The following is a 17,179-nucleotide window of genomic DNA, read 5'->3' on the forward strand; positions in this document are numbered from 1 at the left end:
TGAGGATCTATTACCTCCCTAGACTATTTAATACCGTATATTTTACCCCCTGAACTATTTAATAGTGTATTTTAAAAGTATATATGTGCCCACGTGGACATATTACTATTTATAATTTTGCATTATTTTTTATGTCCACGTGGGCAAATATATATGTTTAAAATACGGTATTAAATAGTCTAGGGAGGTAATAGGTCCTCATGAAAGTTTAGTATCGCAACAACAAATCCGACCAAAGTTGGGATATTTTTCAGACCCTTATCCCTTATATTTAGCAAAAAATAATAATTAATAAGATAATTTATAGTCATATAAATATTTATACCTTATTTTAAATTGTATTTTTTTAAAAAAAATCTCTTAATTTATATCAAATGAGGTTGAAAATTGTATAATTTCTCAAAGAGATTAAAACATATTTTCTCCGTACAAAAATATTTATCATTTTTTTGAGAATTAAATTGTTTAAATTCTAATAAATACTTATTACATATTTTTTTTCATATCAATATAAAGAAATTACAATCTATAATATTTTTTTATATAATTATTAAATTATAAAAAATAATTAAATTAACTCTCGAAAAGCAAAACATTATAATAACGGACTATCAGTGGGGCAAATTCCCAAAACAAAACAGCAAAAAAACATGATAATTCCTACTTCCAAAGATATACACAGCTGTCTCTCTGACATTGACCTTATCCTAATTGGGTCCCACAAAATGTATTATCTCGTGGGTTGGATATTTTTATCCGTCTAAATAGCCTAATAAGACAAAGTGCATAGACACATGATTTTGATATAATTATCGTGTTTGAAGTTTTATATGACTAAATTTAGATACGTATAATTGAAAGTTTAATTATATTATTGTCTTAATTTTGTATGATATCGTTTGATATGATATTAAGTTTAAGAAAAAATATTTTTTTAAATCTATGATATAAAACATTTCTTGATCATTTGTGTTAGCTGTGGCTATGATTTATTGCTATAAGAGTAAATGAGGGATTTCAAAATTAAATTATCTTCAATTATAGAAATGTAATTATTTTTAAACGAAAAAAAAACATGTCACTTAAATTAAAATAGAAAAAAGTATATTTTTTTGAACTTTAGGTATATATATGCCCAACGTTCAATTATAGGTGGTTGATTGTTATCTAAATTTTAAAGATTTTACTTGAATTTCACCCATATTTGAATGAAATGAGTTATTTATATTGTGTATAAGTTTTTTTTATAATATTATATAGTATGAATTATAGTGAAAATGACATACCAACCGAACTTAAAAGAAATAATATTCTTTTTGTTCCTATTTACTTGTCCTGATTAACTAAACAAAAAATCAAAGTACTTGTCAATTTTTAAAAGTTCAAATACATATTCCAATATATGTTAATGCAGAATCATTGATCAACTTAAAGAGATGCACATATTACTCAAAATTCTTGACTTTGTATATTGTTGTGTTCGAGACTTGAGAGACAATGAAGTTTGATCGACTTGGATCTTAAAAAATTAAATGAAATAAGATATTAAAACTCTTCTTCTTTTATTTAGTATAAATACATTTATATGCATATGATATGTTTTAATTTACTTATTTTCTTTCTAATAATTAATTAAGGAGGTAATAATAAAAAAATATAGTTTAAAGGGTAAAAGGGACCTTTGTATAGTTAAAAATTTCATCATAATTTAACTGTGTTTTTATGTCTTATCCCTAGCAACCCTCCATCCCCACCCTAATTCATATGGATATAATAAGTCTAGCTTGAGTTACTTTAATTTAATGATAATTTTTACTTTTTTCCATCAAACTCATAGTATAGAAAAGTAATGGACTTTAGAAGTCGTACTAATCAAATCCCTAAAATACAAGAAAATTAAAATTGGGTTCTAGATTCTTGGAAATGGTCCTTATATGAGAAATGGGTGTTGGGTGGGAAGGGCAAAGGATCTTTTGAGTCTCCACTTTACCCCGGAGTTGTTTGGGTGAGAAATGAATTTAACGTCGTTAAATTAATAAATAATTTTTTTTAAAGAATACTTTCCACTAATAGTCAACTCTTTTATGATAAAGCAATTTATACCTCCTCCTTTTCCCTTTTTGCCTTTTACTAAAGGGGTTTTGACTTTGTAAAACCAATGAAACATTGTTGTAGTCAACTCTTTTTTTTTCTTTTTTTACCCCACTTGATATCTTGTTTTAGTATCTTGACTAATATAGATTTGTATTGTGAAATATCCAGTACGGAATGAAACATTTTTTATTTGAACTCAAAAATGCTAATTTAAAGTGGAAGAATTATGTTTACCTTATCATAACATTTGTTGATAGTCAACTCTTTTCCATTATATAACAATTTATATTATCACCTTTTGTTCTTTTAACTATATTGAATTAAACTAATCACTAACTTAACACATTAAACATTCAAAGACACTTTAATTTTGCAAGTTGTAGAGATTCTCATCTCCCAATAGCACTAAACATGGCTTTTTGGCACTTAGCTTATTCTTATATTTCTCTTTGAAATTATGTCAAAATGGTATGTTCTAACACCACCTATGATTTTTTCAACTTGTTCCCTCTCTTTGGTCAAAGATTTTTTTCTCTCTCCCTTTATTTACTCATTAAATTAGTTGTTGACTACACTTGTAAAATTACACTCATAAATTGATCACTTATCATTCATTTTTTTCAAATTCAGGCATTTAAGAATATTCTTACATCTTATATATAGCTTTACAATCTTTTCAACTACTAATTGATATTGTGTTTGCACACTTGAAAATCTTTCTCTCGCTATGTGGGGTCTCCCCTCGACTAAGTTACATATATAGCCTATTTTCACGAGTCAATTTATGAGATTCACCATGTGCCACTCAGATGACCAATCATTTATGGCCAATGAAGCTCAGAGCTTAGCACCTTCTTGTGTGTCTCAAAGCTACCTTTGGCATGTATGTTCTTCTTCATACTCGTCCAATCTAACCATAAGTTGTGATATTAATAGTTGGACTTAACAAGTTAGATATTATTTGCTTTATGTCAAACTTGAATTGTCTTTTTCTAAAAGACCTCACACTATTAAAAGCATCGCTACACATTGTAGGTAGTTTCTCAATCATTCATACTTTTGAAAAGAAAAATCATAAAACACATAGCATCGCACTAAGATAAAGTCCTATATTATGTATAGGAACATAATGAAAGAGTTTTGTATGTAATTTTTTCAACTATTGTTAAGACTTGAAAAAAATATAAAAGTGAGAACTATTTTGGGAATCCCAAAGCAACTCTTTCAATTTTTCATAAAAAAAAAACCAATAGCTTAGAGACAGATAATGAAATTATTTCCACATGAAGACATAGAAAAGCATCTTAGTCAATTTCCACTAAAGGGAGTGATGGTCCATAAATGGAGCATACTATAGCTATTTAATTCACTTTGGATAACAATAGGCTAGTTTTATAATCCCCTATAGAGGCCTTATCATTTCATGGTCCCACAAATTTTTTAACTCCTTTTGTATCGAAAATTTATATGACAATTTTTTTATCAGTTAAAAAAGAATGATACTTATTGAGATATGATTTATAACCATCTAAATATCTAAAACTTATTTAGGATCATAAATTTTTAAATTTTACATTTAATCAAACACTTTCACATAAATTGAAATAGAATGAGTAATTTTATAGGTTTTGATCCACCAAGCAAACGTACTTAACTACTTCATCGTAACATAATATAATTCGTGAGTTGATTTTTCGGATATTCGCTCAACTAATAATTATTAACTCAAAAAGTTCATTTATTGAAGAAAAGCGATTTTGTGAGATAATAACTCAGAAATCAACCCTACAATTTGTGTTACTCGCGAGCAGAATAATTGAGAATAAATAAATTAATAGTAATGATATGACATGAACTACAACATAAATGGATTAATAGGGAAATCTTAATGTTACTTGCCTGGTTGGTGATTGCTGATTGGTGAAGGTTCGATTTTCCTATCTTGATTCCTTCTTCATTTCCTTTTAAAACAAATTGAGGAACGAAAGGAATCTCAACTTCTAAATAGATTGTTTAATATATTAAATCAATAATTTCCCAAGAAAAAAAAAACTTTGAATCAAAGGTGAGGAATTGTTACCTTGTATATAGTGGGGTGTATTTACACAAAGTGACTCTCTCCTTGTAATGTAAAGTTAGGGGTGGTTTGATCGGTGGGATAAGACGATAAAAAAAATATAAAAATATTCTATAGGATTATTTTACCCCACGTTTGATTATGAGTATTAATTAATTCGGGAAATCATTTTGTATCACAATGATGAGACTTAAGACGGTAGGCCGTAGGATAGCTAATTCCATGAGATATCCTTATCTATTCCATACGATCCACGCAATGAGCTAGCGAAGCGTGGCCGCGGGCCCTTTAAGGTACTATATACACTCAACCAACTTGATCCCAATTTATCCATCAAAGCTATCCTTGGACATAAATTTCGTTTGTATGAATATACAATCTGCTAGTTAAAAGGAATGAATTGGTTCAAAGCGTAGTACACCATGCAACAAAATTTCATTAGATAATGGTTCAATTGTTGGGGATTTCAAATATATGTCTGCGCGATGAGAATTTCTAAGAGGAAGAATAGTAGCGGAATCAGAATTTTCACTAGGAGGTTCAAAATATAGAAAAAGTAAATATATGAAAAAGCAAAGAGGATAATCAAGATCTATTATATATACGTGTGCAATACATTATATGAAAAGTTGAAAACAATAACTATATCTCAGTCCTAACTCCTAAGTCATCATAACTCACTATTCTGTCCAAAATTTATCTTTCCTTTTTGAATTATGTCTAAAAATGTTTTTAATAGTCATGAATCTGAATTTAAAGATTTTTGTCTTAACACAAATTGAACTGACCTATTTCGTCTTATAAAAGTTTAGTTACAAAAAAGACACAAAAATATAAAAACGACACATCTCTTTAGTCTAACATGAAACTTCAAATTTTCCAAAAAAAGGGTTTAAAAGATAAAGAGAATGATTCACGGATTCAAATCAAATTACAAGAAAATAAGAATTATAATACTACACATTTAAATAAAAGCAAATAAAAATTAAAACCTCTATAAAATAGCAAAACAAATTAAATTAAAGCCTAAGATTCAAATCAAGCTTTGATTCTTCTTCTTCTTCATTATTCCTTTTTGCTTCCTCCTTTCCCAATCCAATCTTTGTATGATTATTTCCATCAAGACTATCGTCAAGATTGATTGGTGAATTCATTAAATTGAAACCCTTGGCATTATTATTGTTCTCAAATTGAGAATTCTCCAAAGAAGCACCAAGAATATTATTTCCTAGGACATTTTCTGTCCTAAAAAATGATGAGCTTGATGATGATGACGACCATTTCTTAGGGTTCAATCGAAAATTGTAGCCCGAAAAGAATGGCCATGTTGGATAGGAAGTAGGCTTATGAATCATGGAAGAATCTCCTTGAACACCAAGAGATGATCGGGTTGGAAAAGAAGTATGAAATGGTATGTGTGAGTTGAAACTCGAGTAGGGATTATAGTAGGGGTGATAATTAGGAGGGCCAAAAGACGAAACAACATCAACAAGTCCATTTCGTCTTTTAGCCAAAGCTCGCTCTTGTTTGTGAGCGTTCTGGTGTCCCCCTAGAGCTTGGGAGGTGGAGAATTCTCTCTTGCAAAAGCTACAAGAGAAAGTCCTAGCATCCGAAGAACACCTCTGTTTGGGTGTTGCTTCGTTGGAAGACTCACTAGCGCGAGCTGGAGTTGAATTGAAAAGTTTGAGTTCAAGATTCGAACAATTAGTATTAATGTTGTTGTTGTTGTTGTGGACTTTAAGATCAAGAAGTACACCAGCAGATGATGATTCATGTTGCTTCAACTGTGAGCCTTCCACAGCTTTTTCTTTCATCTTTTTCGTTTTTGTGACGATTTCATGAGATTCTTCTGAGGTTGCTGATATGCTAGAAGCCTCAGAAGAACATGATTTTTTCATCGCAAAAACATTCATTTTCCTCTCTATACTAATGTTTATTATGTTCTTGAAAATTAATTTGATGAAAGATTAATGAAGAGGATAGATCTTTTAAATAGACAATGTTATAAATACAAAATCATCCAAATATGGGAAATTAATGATTGCATGGCGTTACAAATTTACAAATTCAAACAACCAACTCATAGTTAATGGGGTGTTCTACTAGAGGTAGAGGATCAAATCAACTTGCTAGAAATACTAATTACATTAATGTATATCAAACTATCATATCTTGCTTTAATTAAATGTCACTATTATTATACAAATGGTAATATGGAGATTAAGTGTCTTATTCTCACACATTTATTCAGTTCTGTTTTGAGTTTAAAATGATTCATTTTATATGGATATAAATAAATTTATGAACTAAATAAGTTTAGTGCATAATCTCTAGATGAATGTAGTGATGTGTTACTGTTTTTCTATTAAGATTTGATACTCTATATCTTGCATTTTAATTAATTCTAGCTGTGTATATATACCTATTAATTTTTTTACAAGTTTAAACTATTGAAATTGATTAATGACATTTCCTTTTTATGGTAATCATTATGATTTTGAAATCTGATTTTAAAAATTTTGAATCAAACTTTTAACTATACGCTATCTCACAGCATTAAATCAATATCTTTTTCTCATACCATAAACATTACTTACATATTTAAGCACATTATAATAGACAAATTCTTTCTACAAAGATATTTCCACAATTGGATGCATTATTTTACTAATACAATATCTTGATAATTTAACAACGATTCAAAAATAAACTTTATAAGAAGTTGAATAAAATTTGGACTAAAATATCCTTAAATTTAGCGATAGAGATGCTAAAGCAACAAGGCAACTATGATATGTAAGTCTTGACAAATCGATAGATATTCAGCCTTATTGGGCAAACTTGTTGGATAACTTGACATGGAACTTTTTGAGTTCTCAATGAACGATACACACAAAGTAGATTTTCAAATACGATCTACACTTGCACTTAGTCATAGTACGATGCAACTTAACTTCTTTGGCATCTATAGATATCTAAAATTCATTTCTCTTAGTTGAAGGATGAAATTGTTTTTGTTTGATATGTTATATATAATCATAATACATAAATAAAAGTTATGTATAACAACAATAATTACGTCTCAATTCAGATCATCATCACTCACTTATGCGGTTTGAAATCTTGGTTTTCCTTTTGAAATATACTATATATGTTTTTAACACTAAACAATCATGGGTCTTAATTTAAAGATTTAACATATCTCTTTGTTCCAACAAATACGAAGCCACTTCAACTATCCAAAAAGAAAAAAAGAAGTAAATAGAGTGATTCAAATCAAACTACAAGAAAATGGGAATTAACATATATATATCACATGTTTTTTAATAAAAACAATGCACAAATAAAATTAAACCTTCATGAAATAACAAAATAAGTTAAAGCAATAAGTAAATTAAAGCTTTAGATTCAAATCAAGCTCTTCTTCTTCATTATTCTTTTCTTCTTCCTCCTCTCCTAATTTCAATTTCGTATAATTTTTTCCATCAAGATTATCAACATCGATAGGTGAATTCACTAAATTGAAACCCTTTCCACTTTTTTTGTTCTCAAAATAAGGGGAATTCTCCAAAGAAGCACTTCCTGTTCCAATCTTACCCATGTTATAATTTTCTTGGAGATTTTCTGTCCTAAAAAATGATGAGCTTGATGTTGACGATGACCACTTCTCAGGGTTAAATGGAAAATTGTAGCTGGAAAAAAATGGCCATTTCTTATAGGAAGTAGGCTTAAGAATAGCAGGAGAATCTCCTTGAACACCAAGCGATGATCGAGAAGCAAAAGAACTGTGAAATGGTATGCGTGAGTGTAAATTTGAATAGGGATTGTAGTAAGGATGATAATTGTGAGGGACAAAAGGTGAAACAACATCAACAAGACCGTTTCTCCTTTTAGCCAATGCCCTCTCTTGTTTATGAGCATTTTGGTGTCCCCCTAAGGCTTGGGAAGTGGAGAATTCTCTCTTACAAAAGTTACAAGAGAAAGTCCTAGCATCCGAGGAACGCCTCTGCTTGGGCTTTGCCTCGTTGGAAGACTCACTAGCATGAGCCGGAGTAGAACTAAAAAGATTGAGTTCATGATTTGAACAATTAGTATTTATGTTGTTGTTGTAACTATCATGATCTTTGAGATCAAGACGTACACCAACAGATGATACATCATATGGCTTCAATTGCGAGCCTTCCACAACTTCTTCTTTTGTTTTCTTAGCGTTTGTGACAACTTCATGAGATTCTTCTGAAGTTGCCGATATGCTAGAAGCCTCAAAAGAAAATGGCTTTTTCATCGCAAAGTCTCTCTATACTAATGTTTATGTTCTTGAAATGAAATTAACTTGATGAAAGAATGAAGAGAATATTATCTTTTAAATAGACAATGTTATAAATACAAAATCCTCCAAATATGGAAAATTAATGATTCCATGGCATTAAAATTTACAAATTCAAACAACCAACTCATAGTTCTACTAGAAGATCATATCAACTTGCTAGAAATAGTAATTACATCAATATATTTCAAGCTTATCATATCTTTGCTTTAACTAAATGCCTCTATTAATAATTATTATGCAAAATGGTAAGATGTAGATTAACTGTCTTATTATCACACGTTTATTGAGTTCTATTTCGAGTTTAAAATGAGCCATCTTATATGGATATAAATAAATTTATTAACAAAATTAAGTTTAGTGATAATGTAGTGATCCGTTACTGTTTTTCTCTAAAAGGTATCTCTATCCAGATTTGATACTCTATATCTTGCATTTTAATTAATTCTAGCTGTATATAATTACATATTGAATTTATTACAAGTTTAACTTTTAATTGGTTAAACATTGACTAATTACATTTCCGTTTTAAGGTGATCATTATGGCTTGAAATATTAGTACAACTAATTTTTTAAAAATTGAACCAAACTTGGCTGTATGCCACCTGACATAATGAGTTCATGGTAGTTTGGGGGTGAGGAAAGGGGGAGTTTCTATGAACATCCAATAGTTTAAGGGCCCGTTTGGTAGGTGGTATTAAATAGAATAGATCATGCATGGATTGAAATTTAGTCCATATGTGGAGTGTAATGTTCACATATCATGTTATATTCTTCTCTTGAGTATTTTTTTAATATGAGTTCATGATAGTTCAGGGTGATTCTATGAGCACTCGATATTTTGAATTAGTTAACAACTTTAGTGATGAGTTCCATTAGAAAGAAAATCTCTTCTAGCCATAGATGAAACTCCTATGACTATCTAAGGGCCTTTGTTTCCTTTGAATTCCGTTCTCTATAATGAGTAAAACAACAATAGAAAGGAAATCTCTTCTAGCCATAGATGAAGTCCTATCTAAGGACCTTTGTTTCCCTCGGATTTTGTTCTCAATAACGAGTAAAACAATGATAGAAAGAAAATCACTTCCCATAGATAAAGTCCTATCTAAGGGCCTTTGTTTCTCTTGAATTCCGCTCTCTATAACGAGTAAAACAACAATAGAAAGAAAATCTCTTCTAGCCATAGATGAAGTCCTATCTAAGGGCCTTTGTTTCCCTTGAATTCCGCTCTCAATAATGAGTAAAACAATGATAGAAAGAAAATCACTTCTAGCCATAGATGAAGTCCTATCAAAGGGACTTTGTTTCCCTTGAATTCCGCTCTCTATAACGAGTAAAACAATAATAGAAAGAAAATCTCTTCAAGCCATAGATGATGTCCTATCTAAGGGCCTTTGTTTCCCTTGAATTCCGCTCTCTATAACGAGTAAAACAATAATAGAAAGAAAATATCTTCTAACCATAGATGAAGTCCTATCTAATGGCCTTTGTTTCCCTTGAACTCCTCTCTCTATAATGAGTAAAACAACAATAGAAAAAAAATCTCTTCTAGCCATAGATGAAGTCCTATCTAAGGGCCTTTGTTTCCCTTGAATTCCGCTCTCAATAACGAGTAAAACAATGATAGAAAGAAAATCACTTCTAGCCATAGATGGAGTCCTATCCAAGGGCCTTTGTTTCCCTTGAATTCCGCTCTCTATAACGAGTAAAACAATAATAGAAAGAAAATCTCTTCTAGCCATAGATGAAGTCCTATCTAATGGCCTTTGTTTCCCTTGAATTTTGCTCTCTATAATGAGTAAAACAATAATAGAAAGAAAATCTCTTCTAGCCATAGATAAAGTCCTATCTAAGGGCCTTTGTTGCCCTTGAAATCCGTTCCCTATAACGAGTAAAACAACAATAACAACCGACAACAACTTATATGAGTCGAAACATAATTAGCAATATAAATTATAATGATGAAATTCCCTTTTATAATGTGAATATTTACACATATTTTCTCGACTTCTCCACTTTTATATTTGTACTGTACTGAAGGAGCCAATTGTCACCAGTAATGAAAACTTCCCTTAACGAGAGGTTTCGAGTTCGGACCCTAGGAATGAAGAACTTCTTAACAGAGAGCATTTTACCTCCCTTAATTAGCTTACCCAACACGTATACAAAATAAATCAGACCAACAAATTTCAAATACCATATGATTAAACCAAAGAAAAATTTGAAAGTCTAGACATTTCTGTTATCACAATGAGATAAATCTAAAGGGCAGCCCCGTACACTAAAGCCCCCGCTATGCGCGGGGTACGGGAAAAGGTTGAACCACAAGGGTTTATTGTACGCAACCTTACCCCACATTTCTGCAAGAGGTTGTTTCCACGGCTTGAACCCGTGACCAGAGGTCACAATGAGATAAAATTCACAAAACATTAGGTTCCAACATTGTTTTTCAAATATTCTCCAAATTAAAAACAAAGAAAGTAATACATAATGAATTCAAGTAACTCTCCAAAACAAAAATAATACTTGAATCCATACTTACTAACTACTCAAGATTTTCTTTCAATTTCTTTAATTTTTATTCACTTTCAATAGAGTTTACCATACACCATATATGTTAACCACTTCATTATTTTCTCTAATAGGTGTAATGAATTAATCAGTTATGTTCCAAAAAAGGAGGGATTCTCTTGTATTGTAATTGCCAAAAACAACACAGCCTAGCCAGATTAACAGTAACAAAATTCTACTCCTTGTAATTATTGTGATCTACTCATGGCTTAGGCAAATCAGCTTTAAAAAGTATGAGTTGATTCTGTTAAATTCACTGAATGCTTATTATTTTGCTACTTACATTCAGGTTCCTCTCATGAATATCAAAATCTCACAATTCACCCCAACCCCCCCTAGTTCTCGCTGTCTCCCATGCTATTTCTCCCTTTGCTCAAGCATTTGCTTCTTCAGGAATATCATCCTTTATACTGCTTTATAACTAATTTTACATAACTAAACAAGCAAAATCCACATGCAAAAACCACTTTGAGCAACAATTTTCTTTCCTTCTAACAGAATCATCGATGAAGCGTCTTCTTGACTAAAAATGTGACGTGTTTTTTATGTGAGAATAAAGGAGGAATAAAGGGGGCTTTGCGAATTGGTTTCGGGAGCCTTTCTTGAACTACAAGTGCCTTTCTCGTGTGCTGCTTCTAGTATTTCTTTGTCCATCCGTAAAAGTAATAAAATAGTAGTATAAATAAGCACGAATATCAAAGAGACTCCAACCAAAACCAGTTGCCCTCTAATAGCTTCAGAATCTTAAGGTTCGGAGCCTGTTCTCTATTCGTAAGTAAGTGTCCTTACACAAAGAACTTTCAAGTGTTGTTGCAAAACTAGTTTTCCTTCTTTCCATTGGTCTCAAAATTGCTTCCCCTCTTTGAAGCTAGTTACTTACTAAGTGTACCGAGAGTACCCTCTAAAATATCTGCTGACTCTTGCCTTCTATGACTCAAATTTCATGAGACAAAGCAGGGCTAGATTCAAATCCAATTTCTCATTGTTTTACATTTACTATTCCATCTTATTTTTCCCATAGAAATAAATCACTATGGAACTTTTTATCATTTTTCTGCAATATTTTGGTCAATATACTGTGTATAAACGTATGTCATGCATATGTAGATAAGAAAAATTTACTATGACATCATCTTCTCTTTTTGCATAATCTGTTAGGCTATGTTTTCAAAATATATCTTGCAGAACTGTTCATAATTTTTAATGGTTTCTCCAGTTTCAGGCCAACTCAAGCAAGTTATGGAGAAACAGAATTTAGACTTGTACTGGCGGAATATTCAGATTATGCAGGAGAATGACAGGCTAAGGAAGACTGCTCAACGGCTCAGACAGGAGAATGAAGCTTTATATTCTGAACTTAAACAGAGACTAGCAGCAGCAAGAATTAATCAAATACCTGAACTTGAACTCACGCTTGGCCCTAGTCCTGCTGCAGATCAAATGAAACCCAAGAATCCTCAGCCACCTCCATGCAGCTAAAGCGATTCCAAGTGCTTCTTCTTGCTATGGATGATCCAAGCTCAAGGTTACGGGAAATTTTAAGTATGAATGTTGATTGTATTGCCGCAATTACAGACTATCCGTTGTTTGAAACAATATGGTTTATAGGAATAAGCAGTTGATAAATAAAGTATAAGCTATCTATATTACTTAAAGATGTATCAATGTGCAGTTCTGTTTGTGATATTCAATGGCCAGTTTCTTTATCCAATTCCAACTGTACTAAGTTCTTCTATAAGCATTTACCAGAAAGGCATAGTTTATAGCTGTTTGTAATCTAAAATGATCTTTTCATCCTCTAATATGCACTTTTTTCATGGTTTGAAAATAATAATAATAGGAAGTAATTATCAACAGAAGCTGTCATGAAGAAGTAATTCTTAGAGTTTTCTGACCCCTTAACATTTCTAAGTTTTTTAAATGATCGGATTCCTCCTCCCTATTAAGATTTCTCTGGAGAAAAAGAAGAAATTAAGTACTTCAGCATAAGAACAGAGATGCAGGCATACATGTTCTTTCAAAAGCCACTTGGCAACACCATTTAAAATCAACAGCGAACAAACCAACATAAGGTTCGTCCTTTTTAACAACACATGAAACTATATTATAGGCCAGATTAGTTTTAAAATTAGAGTATGTCCCTCTAACTAATACAGTCTAGTGAGGGGACATTCTTTAGCATGTTTCAATACTAGTCATCGAAATTGACATATTCAACAGGAAGTTTTCTGGATAAATGCATAGCTTATCTATCAAAATTTGTTAAAGAGCAGACATACTTTCGAACATAACAGAGAGAGATGTTTATACAACAGGAAAAGAAAACTTTCTTTACGTTTCTAAGACAAGAAATGAAGAACACCTTATCCACACACAAGCTAATATATTCAGAAAAAAAAAGAAGATGCCACTAAGAAAAAGAGCAACAGTGCAAATTGAATGCTGACTTAGCAGTGTTGAGTGTTTTATGAGCATCCCCAAGGCAGCCAGGTGAGATTTCAGAAACTTTTAAGTGAGTACTATCTATTTCGTTGATTAGAAGAAGCCCAGCATATCAGAGAAGATGTGAAGATGAAGTTTTACCTAATCAGGAACATTAATAAGATCCAATGCATACACTAGATTACAGACACTCCAAAATCTTGAAAAGAATTATACTGGACAAATGACATTTCCCCTCTTTGTAGTTGTCTTATGTTCAATGAAGTATTAGTGACATTTTTTCAATTAGCAGAATTATAGTTAAGAAGATTTTCTTCCAGGAGTTAAATATCAGTAACAAGAATGTGTCTAAACTCTAAAGATCTTTCTTTTTTGATAAGTGATGTGTCTAAAGTTGAATTTGCCAACATCTTATTCTGAGCAATTTTAGATGTTCTTGGGGTTAACTCAGATTCAAAAGGATAAAAACGAGATACCTATTATACTCTAGAATTCAGTTCTATTGACATAGAGAATCTGCAGAATTAACCAGAACATAAGGAATAAGATAGTAGAAAGGATTCAGAAAATTCGAGAGATGAGAAAAATAGTGCAGTAGAAAGACTTTTGAGATGACATCTACCACAAAGCAATGGGGAAAAAAATGCTATTTTGTCACTTTGCACGCAATTAATGCAGAGAGATAAAATACAGGATAATTTTCTCATCAATTAGCACGATTAGAAAATCTCATGGAGGAGGTATTCTGCCAGCGAGGTCTGAGTATTGGCAGCCCCTGAGAGCAGTTGAAGGAAATATCCATCGAAAAGACTTTTATGCTGCTAAGGAACACTTCCAAAAACTAATATTAAGCAGGACTAAGAGTTAATTTAAATTACTCTTTTTGCACCAGGTAGCAGTTGAAGTACTTAACTCTTACTATTACTGCCATTTATAGCTTATGACGTCTCTTATGAGGATCTTTTGTTGTTAAACAGCTCATAAAGGGTAAAGTACATAAGGATCCAAGAGAGTGTTCCTTGTCTATATTCTCGTGCACGTGAAAGACGGAACAGAAAGTGATTCCAATGGGCCATTCCCTCCCCATCAAAAGCAAAATGCTCAGTTCAGCTATTGATTGTTTTGCTAAGATAGGTGATATAATATTATCTATTGCAGAAGACGATATAAGAGGGCCCTCTTTCAAGCAACATGCATCTCTTAGTACAAAATTGCATGATGATGATACAAGATAGCTAACTTACACCTACATATGCAGACTCATACGACCTTTTTTAAGAGAAGGCTTACATTAAAGCACATAAATAGACCAAATACATTAGAACCATATATAAAGGAGGTCCAACTATGTTTCTCGGATTCTCCAAAATTATTGTCGCACCCGTGTCAGATTCTTCAAAAATGCACTATTTTTGGAGAATCCGACACGCAACCTTCGATATTTTTTAAGAGTCCGGGCAACATAGAGCCAGAATCCAAAAAATTAAAATCCTAAAGAAACATCTAAGCCTGAAGGAATGCACTTTGTTTAAAGAAGCTTTTTGATGTCCAAGTGTAATCGTATAAATCTCATGAATCTTCCCAAAAAAGCATGTGATATATTTATTTATTTTTAATATTTACAAACGCATTTGAATGTAATGCACTAGATATTGCAAGAAAATGGCACGATAGATGAAGATTTAGCATATAAAATTAAATTAGGATGGCCGAAATGGAGGAGTACTTGTAATAGTGCTGCACAATAGGAAGACACCTATTAAAGTGAAAGACAAGTTCCATAAGATGGTTGAGAAACCACAATATTATTCAGAAGTAAACTATAGGCCTTTAACCACTGATACCTTCAAAATATAAGTTTCACATAAACGTTGATACTTAAATAGACGTGTGACATACAAGATTAGTCAATAATAGAAAAGATGACATCAGAGAGAGGGTGCAAATAGCACAAGATGGATAGAATGAGAGAAAGCAACTCGAGATGGTTTGTTGATGCTCTATGTCAAAACTTCAAATGCACCAGCTAATAGGTGTAGCACCATGATGATTGAAGGCCTACAATTTGTTTCAGAAGATCTACGATTTCTCGGTATCAAAATAGTCTTTAGCTAAGAACAAAAGACAATGGCAGCAAATGTAGTACCAAACATTAAGGCTTATTCATTATGCTACATTTAAAATGTAACTGATTTTTTACATCTAACCATCATGGTTTGATAAATTGCTGAAACCACATGAATATTAAAATATATATTCATATATATACATATGATGGTCGATGACGATGACTTTTAAAACTTTCAAGTATGTTCTCCTTTTCTATATTCAAACTATTTTTTCAACCATTACTTCAACATTTGTTTCTCATCCTCACTTATATAATATATAAGTCAAACTAATTTCATAAACTCTGTACCTTCTAAAATAGCACACTTCTTTTTAATGAGGGTGATCTTCTGGACTAACTCATGCACCTAGACTATATTGGGTACCTGCTACCTTCATTCTTCTCAGCAAGGTTAACTCCTACCAGCACAAGTATCGAATAATGATAAGAAATCATCCGCAGTTTTGTAAGCTCTAGTGAGATTTGAACCTAAGACCTCATAGAACCTCCTCCCACTTTATTGAACACTACAACAACAACAAACAACAACATACCCAATGTAGTCCCACGAATGGGTCTGAGGAGGAGGATAGAATGTACGCAGACCAAACCATACTTTGGGAGGTATAGGTTGTTTTCAATTCAAAGCCATTCGAAAAAAGAAATAAGTAAAGTGCATAATCGAAATACAAAAAACAACAAATAGTAGCAGAAATCAAAGGACTAGAAACTATAATAGTAATACTACTAGTATGTAAATAAATACGAAACAATGCTCAACTAACTGCTAATCCTCTATCCTAATCCATATCCTCCGTAACCTCCAATATAAGGTCATGAAAACTGAAATTGCACCATGCCGTGTCTAATCACCTCTCTCCCATACTTCTTCCGCATAAATTGGGAATAATTTCACGTTCACAGAGGAAATTAACAACTATACATACCTCAATTACATGTATATATTCATCATAAATAAAAAAAAACTGAATACCAATTCAAATCAAACTAGAGATATTACCGGAGAAAGAAGAAATCCGGTGGAGTAACGGAGAGACTTAACGGCGGTAGGTACAATTGAGCAGTTAATCAATAACGGCACGGCGGCGCTCTTCGCCGTCGATAGTTTCTCCGTTGAGCTGAAGGTCTATAGTGAAGCAACGGTTAATCACTGTGAGATCCAAATTAGCTTTGCTTTTATAGAGAATGAGTTTTGTAATTTGTAAAAGGGGAATATAAACTTTGATAAAGTAGAAGATGGGATATGAATTAAGTTTTTTCAATTATTTTTGTAAGTTTGGGATTACATTTATTCGTTGACACATAAGTTAAAGCTTTTTCTTGACACAAAATTTACGAAAGTAAAGAAGATTTTTGAATCCCGTAGTCTTCGGCTAAAGATACATATAATCTACCAAAATGATCTTTAATTTCATGATCTTAAACATGCCGTGTGGAAAGTTAGTGCATTCTTTATGAAACAGACTAAAAAGTAAAATAAGATAAACAAATTGAAACACGGGGAGTATTAATTGAGCGATCATATGAGAAATCAACT

General features: G+C 31.8%; 2 protein-coding genes across 2 annotated transcripts; both read right to left on the reverse strand.

Moving 5' to 3' along the window:
- Nucleotides 1-5,065: 5,065 nt before the first annotated feature.
- Nucleotides 5,066-6,562, reverse strand: LOC102605040 (zinc finger protein 3-like). The gene has a single exon (XM_006364015.2). It carries the CDS (start codon nucleotides 6,082-6,084, stop codon nucleotides 5,191-5,193), a length of 894 nt encoding a protein of 297 aa, XP_006364077.1. The 5' UTR covers nucleotides 6,085-6,562; the 3' UTR covers nucleotides 5,066-5,190.
- Nucleotides 6,563-7,517: 955 nt separating this feature from the next.
- Nucleotides 7,518-12,471, reverse strand: LOC107058262 (zinc finger protein 3-like). The gene has a single exon (XM_015303764.1). The coding sequence runs from the start codon at nucleotides 8,454-8,456 to the stop codon at nucleotides 7,566-7,568; it is 891 nt and encodes a 296-aa protein (XP_015159250.1). The 5' UTR covers nucleotides 8,457-12,471; the 3' UTR covers nucleotides 7,518-7,565.
- Between the last annotated feature and the right edge of the window lie 4,708 nt (nucleotides 12,472-17,179).

This window comes from Solanum tuberosum, unplaced genomic scaffold (assembly GCF_000226075.1).
Source record: "Solanum tuberosum cultivar DM 1-3 516 R44 unplaced genomic scaffold, SolTub_3.0 scf00469, whole genome shotgun sequence".
NCBI lineage: Eukaryota > Viridiplantae > Streptophyta > Magnoliopsida > Solanales > Solanaceae > Solanum > Solanum tuberosum.